The sequence below is a fragment of the Cygnus atratus genome, chromosome 1, assembly GCF_013377495.2.
Source record: "Cygnus atratus isolate AKBS03 ecotype Queensland, Australia chromosome 1, CAtr_DNAZoo_HiC_assembly, whole genome shotgun sequence".
In the NCBI taxonomy this organism is placed as follows: Eukaryota; Metazoa; Chordata; class Aves; order Anseriformes; family Anatidae; genus Cygnus; species Cygnus atratus.
The window spans coordinates 108,708,916-108,726,132 of NC_066362.1; the positions used below are offsets into that span (position 1 = coordinate 108,708,916).

General features: G+C 45.0%; 1 protein-coding gene across 1 annotated transcript in view; it reads right to left on the minus strand.

Moving 5' to 3' along the window:
• CYYR1 (cysteine and tyrosine rich 1) overlaps positions 1-12,815 on the minus strand; it is a 55,566-nt gene extending 42,751 nt beyond the window's left edge. Inside the window, exons 1-2 of the mRNA XM_050713635.1 lie at positions 12,728-12,815; positions 10,851-10,956 (exon numbers count right to left, since the gene is read on the minus strand). Coding sequence (XP_050569592.1) covers positions 10,851-10,956; positions 12,728-12,815 — 194 coding nt within the window. The remainder of the gene's footprint in view (positions 1-10,850; positions 10,957-12,727) is intronic.
• Between the last annotated feature and the right edge of the window lie 4,402 nt (positions 12,816-17,217).

Consider the following 17,217-nt stretch of genomic DNA (forward strand, 5'->3'; position numbering starts at 1 on the left):
TCCTAGGTCATCAGATCCATTCGCTGCTGTGCCAGGCAGCCAGACCATTCCGGCCATTTTGTGAGCAGGCCACACGTCCTCACACACCTGCCTGGAAAGGAAGGGTGACGGGAGGCTGTGGGGAGAGAGATGGAAAAATCCCTTTTCTTGATATGGAATTTTAATGCAAAATGGCTTATGTTAGAAGGTAGCAACAATGTAAGCGTACCAAATACAAATGTTAAATACCATAGCTTCCCTCTTAATTTCAGCACATTATCTTATTATCTTGATGTAGTGTAGTACTTGAAACACACACCAGACATGCCGCTATGTTTACAGCACCCGTCATAGCGCAATTTTGAAAGCGTTACTGTCAAGCTGACATTTTATTACATTTCTGGAAATATGCTAATTCAATCATTGAGCTTCATTCAACAGTATGAAGGCTCAGGAACAAAGATGCATTGCACTTTACTTAAAACAATTTTAAATGGAGAATGAGGGCCATAACTTTTCATCCATCCCCCGCCCCTTGAAGCTCTATCCTTTTGCTCTCCACCAGAATTTAATATCGCATTATCTCTGCAAGGAGCCACATGAGGAAAGCGATGCGAGGTAAGCAGCCTGGCGATTCTGTCAGCCATTTTCATAATTTCACTTTATGCAAATAGGCCATCTATTGCCAAGCCAAACACAGAGTTACCACAGTGGGCTGAGTTAGCATTATTAGCTTTCAGCCATGTCAATATATTAGCTATCATTGGACACAGCCTCACTGAGGTCTGTGGGGACAAGGACTATGTGGCATAGCAAGCGGCTGGCACACTACAGTGCAGGAGAAGCTGTGCCCTGGAGCAGAGCTGTCGGCAAACAGAAAGGCAGACAAAAATAACAGCTGCCATAGAAAAACGCAACATTTGCACATCGGATGCTCTGACAGAATAGGTTACTAATTCCTCTGATTAGATCAGCACCAAGGCATCTCATTCACAACTGCAAGAGCTTTTGTGCTGGACATGGCAATAAAAGGCTCCTCACACTCTCTATCCCAGGTCTTCATCTCAACGTGCTCATCCATGACATATTCAGTGTCCACATCTAGATGTCAAACTTTGGCTCCAAATAATCAAAATTCTGCCCAGAGCCCAAATAATTTACCTTTGTCTGTGATCATTGACACCACTAGATCATTCAGAACTGACTAGCCCATCACCAGCCCACCGCCACGTGGATGGCAGGCAAGCAATACCCAGACACTGTTTCTTTGCCTGACAGGATAAGACTGTGTTTTGGAGCCTTTGGATGATAATATGCTACACAAGGGGAAAGCAAAGATGATTACAAAAAAGCTGCAGTCTTTTATACAAAAAATGCACTAACAAAATTATTGTTACTCTTCCAGGAAAATCTCAGATATCCCATGAGATATATTTCACCAATGTCTGGTATAAAATATGAGTAGCACTGCTTTAGTCCCAACAATAAAAAGTAAGTGATAAATTTATGCTGGCTGCTTATTTTCTCTCCTGTTGTTTTACATTTCCAAAGCAGCAGATGAGGAGAGGCCTTAAAGCTCAGGGACCTGCTGAAGGATTTTATCCAAAAAACAGCATTAAGAGTTGCTATCATGTATCATATAAACACTATAATATTATAAGCACTGCTTTTAAGTGAGTAATTAATTTGGGGTCTTTCCAATGCTTGTCTTCTGTCCCTGAATTCTCCTCAGTATGTTATCAAAGTATTTCTGTTTCTCATTTGCTCCACGCCAAGGGGCCTGTTGCAGAGGTGTTATGATACCGGAACATGAGCTCTGCAGCATTTCTCCCTTCTCCCCACTCACAATCATAACCAAAGTCACAGCAGCTGGAAATAGCTGCAGATCAGCAGTACCCAGATTATGCCTTCATTAGATCACCTTGACTATGGTCTGTAAGAAGGACTGGAATACAGAGAGTTTATACAGTCCCTTTATGTTTCAAAATTAGTGTAGGAAGTCCACAAGGTATCCAAAAATAAGGTTCTCTGCATCTTGGCTCATGAACAGATGTTTCAACAATAGCGGTAGATCCTTAGTTCCTCTTGTGCTTGTCACAAACTGTACCATGGTCCTCAATAAAGAAAGAGAAGCTGGAACATTCAGCATTAAACCAAGCCTCCCTTGAGAGCAAAAGGAATAACTTCATTTAATGATAGCAGTAAAAACCTCTTATCTGTGTGGATGAGCCAACAGAGGGAGATAGGATGATGGAACATGCCTGCCCAGTGTGCGGTATTACTGCCTTGCCATCCCATACTAAACACATATAGAGTAAGACCCAGGACAAATCTTGTATTTTACAAAAATAAATCAGAAAAAAAAAAAAGGATTTTTTTTACAGAAAAAAAAAAGGATTTTATGATAGCATAGGTTATTCCAAAAGTAAATGTCACCACTTTTTTATTATTTTTTAATAGAGAAAAATTAAGAAACCTTCACTGAAGTTCTAAAGATCATATTAACTATGAAATTTCCATCTACGTGGTGGTTATAAATCTCAAAGGAACTTGTGGCTGCCCTGTGAATTAATAGTTCATTTCCTTTAATTTTTAATAACTCACTTATATACTCCAAACTTTCTTTCTGTCCCTTAAAGAGGCACATGTAAGATTAGAGAGTTTGTCTTTCTAGGACAATATTGTTCAAATACTGAACCAGTGCTACAGGTGTTATTTGGACTGGCTGCAATTACAGTGTGCACAGCATCAAATGGCCCTCTTGCACAGCTTTTGACCCAGAAGTATCTTCATTAATAACCCTAGCCTGAGTCAGTCTGATATTACTTACTCCAGAGGAACCAGTACAAAATTCATCAGACCAATCCCCTGAGAATCCTGCGAGCTCAGTGAAATCTCAGAATTAGCCAATAAAACAGAAATTCTCCAGCCAAGGGTAGGGAAGGCATGTATTTATCTGAGAAATGCAGGGAGCTAGTGCAGGGAGGTGGGGTTTGTCCTGTGTATCTCCTGACCTCCCCCCACTTGAAGTGGGAGCAAGGGAGCACGAAGTGGCAGAGAGCATGGAAGGTACCGTGGTAATGGAAAAAAAAGAAAGAAAAATGTCTTTTTTCTAACAGCTGGATTCAACAACGTACTTGAGCTTACAACTTGTCCCATTACAGCCAGTGTATGAAATCCCCACTGAAGTAATTAGCTTATTGATTTCAACAGGGTGAATGATACACTGCATCTACTCGCTGCCTTGAAGTTACACGTGCGTTTAACTAGTTGCTGAACTGGTGCCTAGCACTCTATCTGAATTATCTTGAAAGCTCTGGATGTACAGATGGCTTAACAAAGTTACAGTTTCATATCAAATTCAGGGCTGTACCTTTCCCCCACTGGAAAAAGGAAAAAAAGGGGAGGGGTACAAAATAACAGACAGAAGGTAAAATTCTTATTTTATATATATATTTATATATATATTTATATATATATTTTATATATAAAATTCTTATAAGAAAGGACAGGGTGCTTGTGATCAACAGAATCCCCAGGCCCAGTCTTTATGCCAGTCTTAATAAGTGTTAAGAAAATTCATCTTTTACATGACCGAACCTTATGGGAAAATCCTACAAGCTTCCAAAACAGACAACTGCAAGTGATAAATACAGAATTATCTCACCTTTCACTGAATAAATCTTTTAAAAGCAAACAGCGCAGTAAAGGCAAGTTAATTGCACTGAATTCCTTAAGAATGTTTATTTCCCCCCCTCCAGTGAGTTTTCTGTAAGCCACAGGCAGCATTTCAGTGATTTATACCTTAATGCATCCATTTGCAGGCCAAATTCTAGCAATCTTCCAAATGATGAAAAACAGATGATCCACAGAGATGTCAAGAACTCAGGGCTTCACACAACCATGTGTAGCCTTTTTTCTCATGAACAGCAGATCTTTCATGTTTACAAAGGCTTCCAGTTTTCATTAAAAAGGTATTCTGGTTCTTACAGCTACTTACTAAATAATAAATAAATAAATAAATAAATAAATAAATGACAACAGCTAAACTTCTGAAAACAAACAAACAGCCAAAAGAATCCAGTCCCAGTCCCACTGGCCTTAAACATTTCAAAACAGTTAGTCAGATGCCCTGTGCAAAAAAAAAAAAAAAGGAAAAAAAAAAAGAAAAGAAAAAGAGGTGGGAAACTTGAAGTGGGAGCTATCTTTTGAGAGTTTCTGTTTGGCAAGATTTTTTTTTTTTTCCATTTTGAGCTGCAACACAGGGTCAGAAATAAAAACACAAAGGGCTAAAGAAGAGACGCCCTACGTTTTAATTCTGGTGCTGACAAGGGTTTCCTCTGCATCCGTCGTCGAGAGCAGATACTGCTCTGGTCGTAAATCTGATCGCACATTCTCCACTGAAGGATATGAGCTGGAACAATAGGCATGGAACAAAAAACAACTGGAAGTTCAATTGCTTAGCAAAGGTCACATTTCGAATATCAGCTCCCTCTCCAGCAGATCTTACAATGAAAACGTGGTCCTAGGTCTTTCTCTAAGCTGCAGTTAATCAACCCCCTGCACAGAGCAAGCTGGATGCTTCTCTTGAGGAGGCTTTCCCAAGCTGAAGCATGAATAGCACACTTCCCCAGGTACTGCAGATGTTGAAGACAGGGATTAAAGGGCTGAACTCCTATCCTCCTCTTACACAGAATGAAAGGGAAATAGTTTTAGTCCAATCACGGGAGCCTTGCCTTTACCGATGACGTGTTTACAGCCAGCCCCCAGCGCTCAACACAAGTGTCCTCAGGCTCTGCCCGCGTCACCTCGCAGTTCAAACTGCACTCCGTATGCTCATTCAGGGAGGCTCTCCTGACCAGAAGCCACAAGTCAAGCCAAATGGAAAAAATAGTTACTGAAACAGGCCTTTGTCTCTCCTTCCAGCGTCGCATCAGAAGTCACAGAGCCAGAGGAATGCCATGGTAATTGTCAAGTGAACTGCAGTTTTACATATTGTCCAAAAGCGCTCTAATTGTGGAAAATTCTGAACATTGCAGTGACAAAGAGGAACCCAGTTTTATTTTAAGCGGAGTACCAAACAGCTGAAGTGCAGACACAGAACCATCCCCAACCCATATGCTGCTTCACATATTTACTGTGGGATGCCTGAAAATATCTAATTTTAATTATTTGGAATATACAGTGAATGCTAAGCTTCCTGATTTTTTTATTTTATTTTATTATTCACTATGAAGCCCAGAGGCTACATCTCTATATGCCTAACTCTTAAAATGTTAATTCTGCCCTTCAGTGCACTCCTCTTCCATACCCACTCTCCATCTCAAACTGCCATATTAAGTGAATCAGCTTAAGGGACATTCTTTCTTCCACAAACAAAACTGGTATTCTCTGAGGTCATCTGCACTTCTCGTAGTACTACTGGATATGAAGTACTTCACGTCAAATGCCACACTGACATACACTACGCACGCCTTTTTCTTCAGTTTTACAGGCTGAGGCCTGCATGTGACTTTTATGCTAAATATATTCTCTGCCTCTTTTCCTCCCATTCTCCCTGTCTGCCTTCCTTCCTTCCTGGCCACATTGTGCAGCTCCTGGACTTAAAACAAAACAAAAAAAAACATGCAAAAAAATCATGCTTTCCAACATACATTTAAGTTCATGTAAATAGCACCTGTTTCAGCAGTCACTGAATAGGCTGCTGCTTCCTCATTATCTCTGGTAAGACTTATTCCACCTACTCTCTTACAAATTGCCATCCACTACCTGTAATGAGATCACAGTTCCCTAAAGTTTTTATTTACTTTTCCCCCCAGTTATTTTCAAAGTCCTTAGAACCATTTTTTTTTAAAAGTTCCCTTAGAGTAAGTCATTGTGAAGACACTTACCAAGAAACTTCATATACTTTGTGACTTAGTGCAGCACCACTGCATCTTAACTTCCTTCTTCCATTTTAGCCAATATTCCAGTTTATTCCCTTTCAAGCCTTACCCAGGAAAATACGGCCTAATCACTAAGGCTGAATACTTTAGCAATGAGTTTTCCTAAATACTGTGGGCCAAATCTGGGTGTAAGTCCCTTCATTTCCACCGAATATCCAACTGGCCCAGCAACATTCATCTGAAATAAGAGCTGGTTTATTTGTCCTCTCTGCCTCATTGTTCACCTGGAGGCTGGGACTATCCCACACCAACTGATGGCTGCTGGCAAGGGTGAAAGGGCAAAGCAGCATCCAGGGCGTGTCCTGTCAGCATGCAACTGCTGACATCTCCTCCCAGGGACCTCCCTGCGGCTCCAAAGCCACATGTGAGCCACCATAAACACAAGGCACAAGGTGGTGAGAAAATTAAGCAGGAAATTAGCCCACAGAAAACCCAGCAGCCACCAGGCCAAGCATGTGGACCAGACAATTTGGGGCCTTAGAAGAAAATACATAGAGCGCTGGCAGAAACACTCACAGATGCAAATTTGGAGCCTCTGAGGAGCACGGGGGTTTGAGGCTGGAGCTGAAGGCAGTAACCAGATGTCTCCAACTCCTCTGAGTGACAGAATGCAAAACGCTGCTCGTTGGTTGGTTTTGAAAATACTTTTGCTGGGGGCAAACCTGGAGCATCTGTCACAGAGAAAACACAACTGCAGTCCTCTCAGTCCCTAGCCAGGCAGCAAGTTGCGGAAGTAGACACAACACAGGGAAACTGATAAAAGGTCAGTCACCATTGATTCAACAGGCATAGAAACTTGCTTCTGAGGAGGAGGGGAATTTGAGTTTCTTGCCTCAAAGGGCTGGGATGGTGCCGAAGACTGGAAAGGGTGCCTCCACACTGCCTTTTGGTGAGGAGTGAAAAGCTGATCAGGAGGATCAGTCTGACCACTCAAGCATCCTTGCATCTTTTCATTCATTGCATAGAAACAGCTCCATTACCTTGCACAAGTCCAAACATAAATCTATAACTTGTCCAAGAAAAAAACATTTTTAGAATGGCCAACTATTGAGCACTAGATGGCTAGTGGATAAACAGGAGGAAATGCACATGCATCAGAGGAAATAATGACAGGCTTTAACTACTGAAAACTAGTGGGAAGGGAAATATAGCTGGAACATTAATGTTATAACAATTTGCTCTGAAACGGTATCATGAAAAGCAGGGGGAGAAAGAGGAAGAAGGATGTGTTACTTTACATTAGAGATGCTCATGGGATTACAAGTGACTCAGTCACAGACCTTGAATACTTACAGATTATACCTGTGGTCCAGCTAAAGAGGGTGTTATGGGAACACCTCTTAAAATCCCTGAAGTCCTAATACTAGAGTGAGCTGATAACTCTGCATCTGTTTTTCATATGCAGAAAGAAAAACAGGCTAATCACAGATGCACACAGCCTGGAGGATGTTTGCTGAAAACCTCATCTGACTAAAGAAAAAAAATTCCCCGGTGTCCTAAAAAGATGATGACTTCTTAAAACAGAAAACTCTAGAACCCTACATGGAATATCTCAAAGTTGAATCTCATTTTAACGAGTGAAGAGACTTAATTAATCACCGAACAGCTAAAAGCTGCCTAAGTATCAATGATCATGATCTAGTCACAGTGACTCTGTTTTAAAATTAGGATGTGCATTATTGCCTGGAGTTTATATTCTGTTTGCACAATCGTTGGCATATGGGTCTAGAAAGAGAACAGTGAGAGACATAAAGCAAAACACTGAGCTGTTTAAAAGGAACCTACCACACGCTGAAATGCTTTTCCAAAACTGCAAGGCAGAGTTATGCTTGTGAAAAAAACATCCCGCAGAAGATAAAGAACAGAAACCTCAGAAAGACATGCCAGTGTATAAAGAATGGAGAGAGGAGAAAAATGAGTGGTAAACAAATGAAGAAGCATAGGGAACCTCTAGAGAAGCAGAGGAGCCAATAAAACACTAAGGATTACTAACAGTGGTTCAGGCAGTAAAAAGGCACTTCTAAAAGCAGCCGAGCAGATCAAGTCCGCTTGGTGTTTGGTGCAGGCAGTAAGATCAAGAATGATGATACAAGAAAACAAGGATACTGTAAGGACATCGTTATGTGGAACTATCAGGGCACATATGTTTTTGGATTAAAAACAGTTCTTTGAAAGATTTCAACACACAGCTGTTCACAGAAAGACATAAGCAGAAAGGTCACTAGTGGTGATTTCCAGATTCCACAGAATCTCACAGTGTAATTTCGCAGGTTTGTCCTTTGGGGGTGAGGCAACATGAAACTTTTGTGGGATATGCTGTCGCATAAAACAAAGCCCGGTATAGTGCCAAATAATGAAAAGCGATGGTTATTGTTACGGAGCATAGTCGAAGTTGCAATCTAAAATCACTCTTCTGTAATTAAACTAAAGCTGCTACCCCTAGCAAAGAACAACCTGTAAGCTTAAAGAAGCAGACATGTTTTGAGGACAGTGACTTAAGGACTTAGACCTGGAACAAACTGCTAAGTTCACTTATGTCTTTGGTGATGATCACTATAGACAAGTGCTTCAAAATACGTACCCAAACCTAGATACTCAGATATAGAAAAAAAGTAATCTTGGTAAGGCTTCTGTCAAAACCTTGTGCTCAGCTCTGATAGACACATTTTTAGAAGGAAGTGAAAATACTAGAGGGTGCTCAAAGGAAGGCCAAAGAATTGACCCCTGGGCAAGGCAAAGCAAAACAAAGCAAATCTTACATATGAGGCTGACAGAGTTCGCCCAACTTACCGATAAGGTTGAAGGCTGTCATGATGACTATTTAGGACCACATTTCAAACTCACAGATAAGTTAAGAGCTGACATCAGGAATTTCAGCCTTCATTTCCCAGCAAAATTTTCCAGCAACATTAGTAAATGAACTACAGAAGAGTTTACCAGGGCAGACGGTGAACTCATTAATGGCTGAAGTTTTCAGAACGATATTACACGTGTTTGTAGAAGGCACACCCCACACAGATTTCAGGGAAAAAACTGTGGCTCAGTTGTTCAAAATGTCAGGTCGGAGGAGTATAATGACTCCTGACTGGTCTTTGAGTTTATGAATTGGAGTACTTAACCATAAAAAAATCAGAAGAATCAAATGTCTCCTTCAAGTCACGCTGCAAAAAACAGCATTTGTAAGAGCCATTCCGGTGTTCAAAATCATCCAGATACACCCAAACCTTTCCAACATGCCAGTGTCACTCCCACTTCAGCTCTAATTCAATAGCTGTTTACCTTGGTTAAATAAGCATACAAAAGACTAAGTGTGAACCTGGTATTAAGGCCATGGTTTGAACATTTCAGCAACAGCTCTAAAGAATCCCCTGGCCGATCCTTTCCACAGCACCGCTCTGACATCAGGCTACACCAATGCCAATGATGTGCATGTGGAAGTGGGAGACGAAATCCACTTGCTTTAATGCTCTATGGGAAGCCTCTGTACAATGCAATATCCTATGCTACTGAGTCCATCATTCCTAACTGCACATGAGCTGGAATCAGCTATTCAAAAGCAGTACCTCCTTCCATGCATTTAAATAGGAAAGCAATCTTGGAACGAGAAAAGAAAAAAAATATCAAAGCAGACATTCCCTAAGTGAGAGGAAAACAAAATCACTTGTCATTCTCCAACAGTAATCAGTCTTGAATGCATGCCTTCTTATTCCCAGAGGAATGAAGTATTCTGGCGCTCTATCACCATTTCATTTACCTTAAACCAAGAACTGTTCTGATCTGGTATAAATGCTGTGGATCAATTCTGTATTAAAATGCCGTCACTATGCCTACTCCTTCAAAGTGCTATATAATACACTGAAGGGAACACTAACACATTCCCCAGGTACCTTGGCTAAAACAAAACCTGCAACAGAAGAATCTTTTTAGAAAAGGCAACTACCACCTTCGCACTCACTCCTCCTCAAGCACTGGGCAGTTCATATGACACGCCTCATCTTCCTTCTCTGGTTTTAGCCAAGAATACAAACCAAAACCACATCACGGACTGCATGCTAAAGATTAAGGAAAGTACTTGATGGGGTTGACAAAACACCATTTAAGATGCCCTACCTTTAGAACATTTTATGTTTTGTTAAGGTTTATCCACACGCACAAATGTAATTCTTATGAGTTGTCACTTAAATGAAGCCCAGAGCCTGGAGTCAAGTCCACTAGTGTGCAGGCTTCTCTTCTTCCTCATCGATACAGAGCTAACACTTGAACTGGAGACCATGTTTTTTATCAATAGTTCACCTCTATACTTTTCTCTAGACAGGAAATATTCATACCCATTCCATTCCACCTGCTGTGGTTTTTTTTTTAAGCACTGTGAAAGGTGCTACTCATACCACAGTATTAAAGGATCAGATTACCCTCACCTAGAATCCATTCAATATATTCCACCAAAAGCCAAAACGCCATTTAATAAAAACAAACAAGTCAGTAAAAAGAAAAGAAAAAAAGTACCCAAAGCAAAAAGGATCTCAAATCCCAGTCATTTGAATAGTGGCTTGACTCAGGTATTGTAACAAAGCATTTCAACAAAAAAAATACAAGCTTTCTGTTCACAGTCCTCTTCACTTGAAGAGCTTGAAACAAAGTTCTCAGCATCTCTACAGCTTGCTTCGAAAGGCTCTACCAATGTACACAAGCTAACTCTCAATTTTAGCAAGCTTTTTAGGTATAAGCATGCTTCAAAAAGGTATGCAATTGGAGACTTTACAGAAATAACAATATTTGTTACTAGCAAGGAAAAAAAAGAACTAAAACTCCAAGAACCCAAACCCTGCCACTGTTTCTTGCCAAAACATAGTTTCCAGAAACCTGAGTTTACACCAAGTCCGTGAACACAGTGCATCAGCTTTTCTGAAGAGCAAATATACTTACGAAAGGACATTCCCAATGTAGGCATAATATGAACAGCAGTAGGGAGTAGTCCCATCACAGCAGTAAGCCTTGCAGTCATTATCACACTGAGCCAGACAATCTTCTGCTGAATAAAAATAACATTCACGCGGTCAAACAGCAGCAACAACAAAAATCTGTACAGCACAGCTTTAAAGAAAATGCAATCTACTAATTTTATACAATCACAGGACTTCACTTGAGGCTTGACCTGACCCTGTAATCCAAATGGCAGCCAATTCCCACTCATTCAAAATTTCAGTAAGAAGTTCAGATTTAGGTGCTTTGTGTACAGGTACTTTGTAGCTGGCTGTATCAGTTCCTTCTCATATTTAATCGCTTAAAATAAAAAAAGAGCATCTCAAAATGTCAAGTCACTGCGGATGATCTTTTTTATGCTTCAACAAAGAGTCCAGATTAAAACCTTGAGGCCAGGCTGCCTCCTGTGCCGTGCTGTTGGGCAGAGGGAGAGGAGAATGAAGCTGTCTGCAAGCTGGCTGACCCCGGACCCCTGCCTGGCGCAGCCCACCAGGGTTTGGAGCTCAGAGCTGCCCTGGCCAGCTGGCAGCGCTGCCCTCGCTCTGTGCCACCTCTAGATCCGGCTCCGGCTGCAGCTGGACCCCGGCCAGCACTGCACAGCACGGCCCTGCCTGGCACTGCCCTGCCTGCTGCCCCAAGGGCTCTTCTGCCTAGCACGGGCCAGGAATGGCTTCAGCAGTGATGCTCCTCAGGACTGATGAGCAACTCCAACAGCAAAATAACAATAAGGGAGCTCTTTACAAGTGAGAGGTGTGGAAGAACACGTCCTTTTATTGTATCGAGGAGCTATTTTGAAACTATCGATCGCTTGTTTGCAGCACAGCTGTTGCTCCTCTGTGTTTTGGAAGCCCCAAGCCAGGTCCCCCCAGCTAAATGTTACAGTACAGCCTCTGTGTGCTGGCACTGTCCTGCAAAAGCACCCACATGGGTCCCATATTTCTTGTGTCTCATCCTGGGCTCTCCTTCCCGACTGCCAGGAGCTCACCTGTAGCCCTTATGACCACAAATGAAGCCTCAGCCCCACATAGCCTCACCTTTTTGGTGACACGCTTGCTGCCACAGCAGATACCTAGACACGAAGACAGCTAACCATGCTTCTGCATTCCTGACCAGCTGTGGCTCCTCTTCCCCAGGCAGCAGACCTCTCTGGGGGGTTCCCACTCTCCCTGCAGGTTTTACTCCCACTCCTACCTCTCACCTGCACTGGCCCCGCTTGCTGGGACCCAGGCAAGCCCACCTCATCTCAGCTGCTTCCTCGGCCACCTCCTGCCCCATCCCCGGCTGCAAGCCCCCACCTTGCTCTGAGGCTCCCCTGCGTGTGAACGTGTGGCAAACTGCTCATGCTGCTGGTCCATCCTGAAGCTCATCACCTTCATTTTGTTGGTTACGTTTCAACAGGTCAGCTCCCTCAACCTGCTCAGGCTTGGTCCCGTAAGAACAAGCACCAAGGTAAGGGTAGGCGAGGGCTCGTGCGGCTGCACACCTGCACCCTAAATGCCCCTTTTTGGAGGAAGGCATGTGCACGACAGCATGGCACAGCCGACCCCCTGCCTGAGGCCAGCCCGCCGAGAGGGGTCAGGCTCCTGCCCCGCAGCGCCTCCCCCAGCACCAGCAGCCCCCGGCCGGGCTCCAGCCGTCCCGGGGCTGGCGCTGGCGCTGCCCCCCCGCGGCGGTGCTTTTTGGGGCGCAGCCCCCTCCGCACACCCCCAACCCCCTGCGACACAAAGGAAAACCTCCGGGAAATTCTGCTTTTAGCCCGAGCCCGCCCCGCAGCGCCCAGCCCCGCCGCTCCGCACACGGCCGCCCGCTGTCCCGCTGACCTGCGAGGAGGAGGAGGAGGAGGAGGAGGAGGAGGAGGGAGGGCAGCAGCGCCCCCCGAGCCCGCCCGCGCCGCCCCGCTGCCTCCATGCCGGCAGCGGGTGCGGAGCCGCCGCCGCCGCCCGCCCCGTCGTGGAGGCGGAGGCGGGCCGGGGCCGGGGCCGGGGCTGAGGCCGGGGGCGGGCGGCGCCGTCGGGGCCGGGCCGGGCCGGGCCCGCTGCCCCCCGCCGAGCCGGGGCCTCCCTCGGGCAGGGCCAGCGGCGCCGTGTGTGGCGGCGGTGCCGCCCCGTCGCGGCCCGGCCCCTGGCCCTTCCCCGCCTTTGTCCGCCCCGGGCCCTCCGGCCGTCGGGGGTGTGAGGAGGGAAGGGGGGAGCTCCTTCGGCGGAGCCCCTCGGCCCCCTGCGCTGAGGGAAGGCTTCTCGCACCGGCCCCCTGCACACGCCGACGGGTGTCCCAGGGGCAGACGCATTTCCCTTTCCCAAAGATTTCGCAGAGTTTTGCCTCCTGCCTTGGGGCCAGATCGAGCTGGGAGCAGCATCTTTAGTGTGCATTCCCCCAACGGGGTTTGGACGGCCGTGCTTGTTTTCCTTCTTCCTTCAGCAAGCGCAGTTTCCGAGTTGTTACATTTCTTCCTTTCTCTCCTCTGGGGTTAAAATGCCCTGTTTGTAACCACGAGAGTGGCATCAAAGCATGGCACCTCCTAGTGAACATGAGATACCATCTACACAAGCGACAACAAAATGGGACCTCTCCAACAGCAAAATGGGACCTCTCCAAGCGTGGTGAGGTTCCCTGCTGCCCCATGGGAACACAGCCTTCGCTGAGCTGGCACAGAGAGGGTACAGCACGGCCAGCAGCCTGCAAAACCTCCTGAGCCAACCTGTCTGTGTTGTCCACTGTTAAAGTTGTTCCGTGACCCGGCTGGAACCATACTCTCTAAAGTATTTTTCAAGGGAGATTTTTGATAACTGTTCAAATGCTGCGGCAATTAGCCCTGTGCCAGAGTTCCCATCGACAGGGCCCAGAGGCCAGAATGTTTTCCCTATGTTCTCACAAAACAATAGGGCCAGCTCTGACCTTGTGTAGAGTTACAAGTCAAGGAATGCACTTCGAAGCACTGAAGTATGCACGCAAAAATGAGAAAAATCCACAGGTGTTTCTGCTCATAAAGGGCTTCCTGCTGTTGGCAGCTTAGAAGGGAGGGCTGACACAAAAACATACAATGACATTTTTTTAAAGGATTTTGCTATTCTACTGCGGCAACAGAAAGCAAACCCCAAAGCACCAAGTCAAATCACTTGAATGCCAGTTGTTTTGTTTATCAGCACACAGCTATTTTTTAAAAATATATGCCAGAATCTAATCATCAACAAAGAGAAACAACTTTTTATGTTTTTAACTACCCTGCAGTGTGTATCCCTTAGTTATGTAACAGCCTGAATTAAATGAATAAAAGGAAATTTCAGTTATTTCTTGGTTCCTTCCCTTGTAACCCCCTCCCCTTCACAGATCTCACAGCAAGTCACATTTCACTGTTACCCAAAAATGCTGGGTAAAATTGCCCAGTGCTTATAGACCAACATAGCATGCTTGATTTCAGTACTGATTTGCACATAATAAGCTTATGGACTTTCTGCAGTTGCCACTTTTTTATGTCAGCATTTGAGCCTCTCTAATGCTCCCCAGCCCAAATTACGAGAAGGCTGAGAAGAGGAAGCACGATGCCAAGGCAGTAACTTCTGTTTCAGCTGGGATAAGGCAAGGGCCTTTTGGGACCAAAAACAGTTCCATGTGCTCAGAAGGAGATTTTAAAGGAAGACAGATTCACAGCAAAGAACAGCAAAAGATGAGAACTAAGGCCCTAGCCATGACGATACGTCTTACAAAACTCAGCAACATGTGATGACAAAATCATTTTTTTATCAGAAATGTTTTTTTGGAATACGGTTTTGAATAGCATGTGGGATTGATAAAATGATGTGTACAAGCCCTGAAGTGTTAATCTTCAGGCACAATTCAAGGAGAAAATCTCACTCCCAGTGCACTAGTGTTTTGAAACTCACTATAATCAGGCATTTCAGTCTCCAGAAGCTTAATTAGCAGTTTAGAAACAGTAATTATCACACGTAGAGCACTAGAGGAAACTTAATAGAGAAAAAGTCATATGCTTAAGGCAAGCGTTTAGACTTCTTTACCTCTAGACTACCTCTAGAGAAATCACTTCAGAACACTTACCAGCATATCGTTTACACATGCTGAAGATGTTTCTTGTTGAAGCTGGCTGAGCATGAGGAATGACAAGTCCTTTAGATGTTTTCCAGCATGTAACCAGCCATGCAGCTTCTCAGCACCTCCAGAAATACCTGGACATTCCCTGTGGCAGCAGCAGAGCCGTTGATTTAGCCAAACTTCTTGTTTCTGAAACGAGGGGAGGCCAGAAGCACTCCTGTTGAGCTCTGCCCCATGTTATCCTGTAACACCATTGAGGCATGGTCTCAACTTCTGTTTGTTAGCCACCTCTGAGCTCCTTCTCCTCCTTGCTCTGCAAGATTTGAGTGACTGGTTCTCAGTCATGATTGATGCTTGCATACACTTTGGTACCTATCAGAAGAATAGCTATCACCCTTGTTTTCCTGCAGGTTCCTTGTTTCAAGGACCAGACAATTAGTCAATGTACATCAGACAGCAAATATGATTTCACTGTTGTGGTGGTTTTACTCAGGTGGGCAACCAAGCTCCACCACAGCCACTCTCTCACTCCCTCACCTCAAAGGGAAAGGGGAGAAAAACATGATGAAAAGGGCTCAGGGATTGAGATAAGGACAGGGAGATCACTCAACAGTTATCATGATGGGCAAAACAGACTAAGCATAGGGAGATTAGGGAAATCTATTGCCTATTATTAACAAGCTAGAAAAGTGAGAAACAAATAAAGCAAACTAAAAACACCTTCCCCTCATCCACCCTCTTCCACCTCCTCCCCTCGAGCAGCACAGGGGAATGGGGAATCGGGGCTGCGGTCAGTCCCTGACACTTCATCTCCGCCACTCACTCAGGGTCACTCCCTGCCCCTGCTCCATGTGGGGTCCCTCCCAAGGGATGCCATCCTTCCCGAACTGAGCCTGCGGGGGCTGCCCACAGGCAGCAGCTCTTCAAGAAATGCTCCCACATGGCTCTGTACCACGGGGTCCATCTGTCAGCAGCAAATGGGTCCCCCACGGGCGGCAGCTCCCCCCAGACCCCCTGCTCCTGCGTGGGCTCCTCTCCACAGGCTGCAGCTCCGGCCCGGGGCCTGCTCCTGCGGGGGCTCTCCATGGGCCGCAGCCTCCTCCAGGCCACATCCACCTGCTCCACCGGGGGCTCCTCCACGGGCTGCAGCATGGAGATCTGCTCCATGTGGGACCCATGGGCTGCAGGGGGACAGCCTGCTCCACCAGGGGCCTCTCCACAGGCCGCAGGGGAACTTCAGCTCCATGCCTGGAGCACCTCCTGCCCTCCTTCTGTGCTGACCTTGGGGGCTGCAGGGTGTTTCTCATTCTTCTCTGTGCCAGCTGCTGTGGCACAGCAGTTTTTTTCCCCTTTCTTAAATCTGCTCTCACAGACAGCATGACTTACTGGCTTGGCTCTGGCTAGTGGTGAGTCCCTTTGGAGCTGGCTGAAACTGGCCCTTACCTAACATGGGGCAGCTGCTGGATTCTTCTCACAGAGGCCACCCCTGCAGCCCCCTGCTACCAAAACCTTGCCACTACAAATATGCATTTCATTTAGTACCTTCTCTTTTCCTAAATCACGAAAGTACAACCAGGATTAGCTGACAGAGGGCGTCGTCCAGCCTCCACTGAAGTTAATGAAAGGCCTCCCAGTGACTCCACATTAGCCAGACCTGGCTTTTAATTTCTGGTTATGTTCTGCTTCCCTGTACTTATCTCATTGCTGGTCAAAAAGTCTTAGTCTTTTATCCTTCTTTAAATAGAAATCTTTTCACACTTCTAATCAGTTTCATTGCCGTTTTGGGATGCAATTTCTGCTAAATCTTTTTCTGAGGATGGCATGAACACTAAATGCAATATTTAAAATGGATTTTCAATATCAAATTCTGTCCTTCTCTGACAAAGTGCCACATCTTTTCCTGACCACTCCATTAGCATGCATTAGGTCTACTGCAGTATTGGCAGGTAGTTAGTCTCACACTATTAATGACTCTAACACAAAAAGTACATACTTGCTTTCTTTTTCAAAAGTGTTGTCTATGATTACGTTGCTACTTATCTCCACACAAGCCACTTTATTATCTCTTTCAGGGTTTCAGATTTCTGCCACTATCTGTGACATTGGAGAATTTATCACAAAGCTCCTAGACTGGGCTACTAGGCTGTTTTTCTTCTCCACACAGACTAGCAATCTCTGTCACATGATGGATGTGCAAACACTCCTGCGTGTTGCTGTGTGAAGCTCACAGAAAGCACGGTGCAGGAATGCTGTAATTCAGATG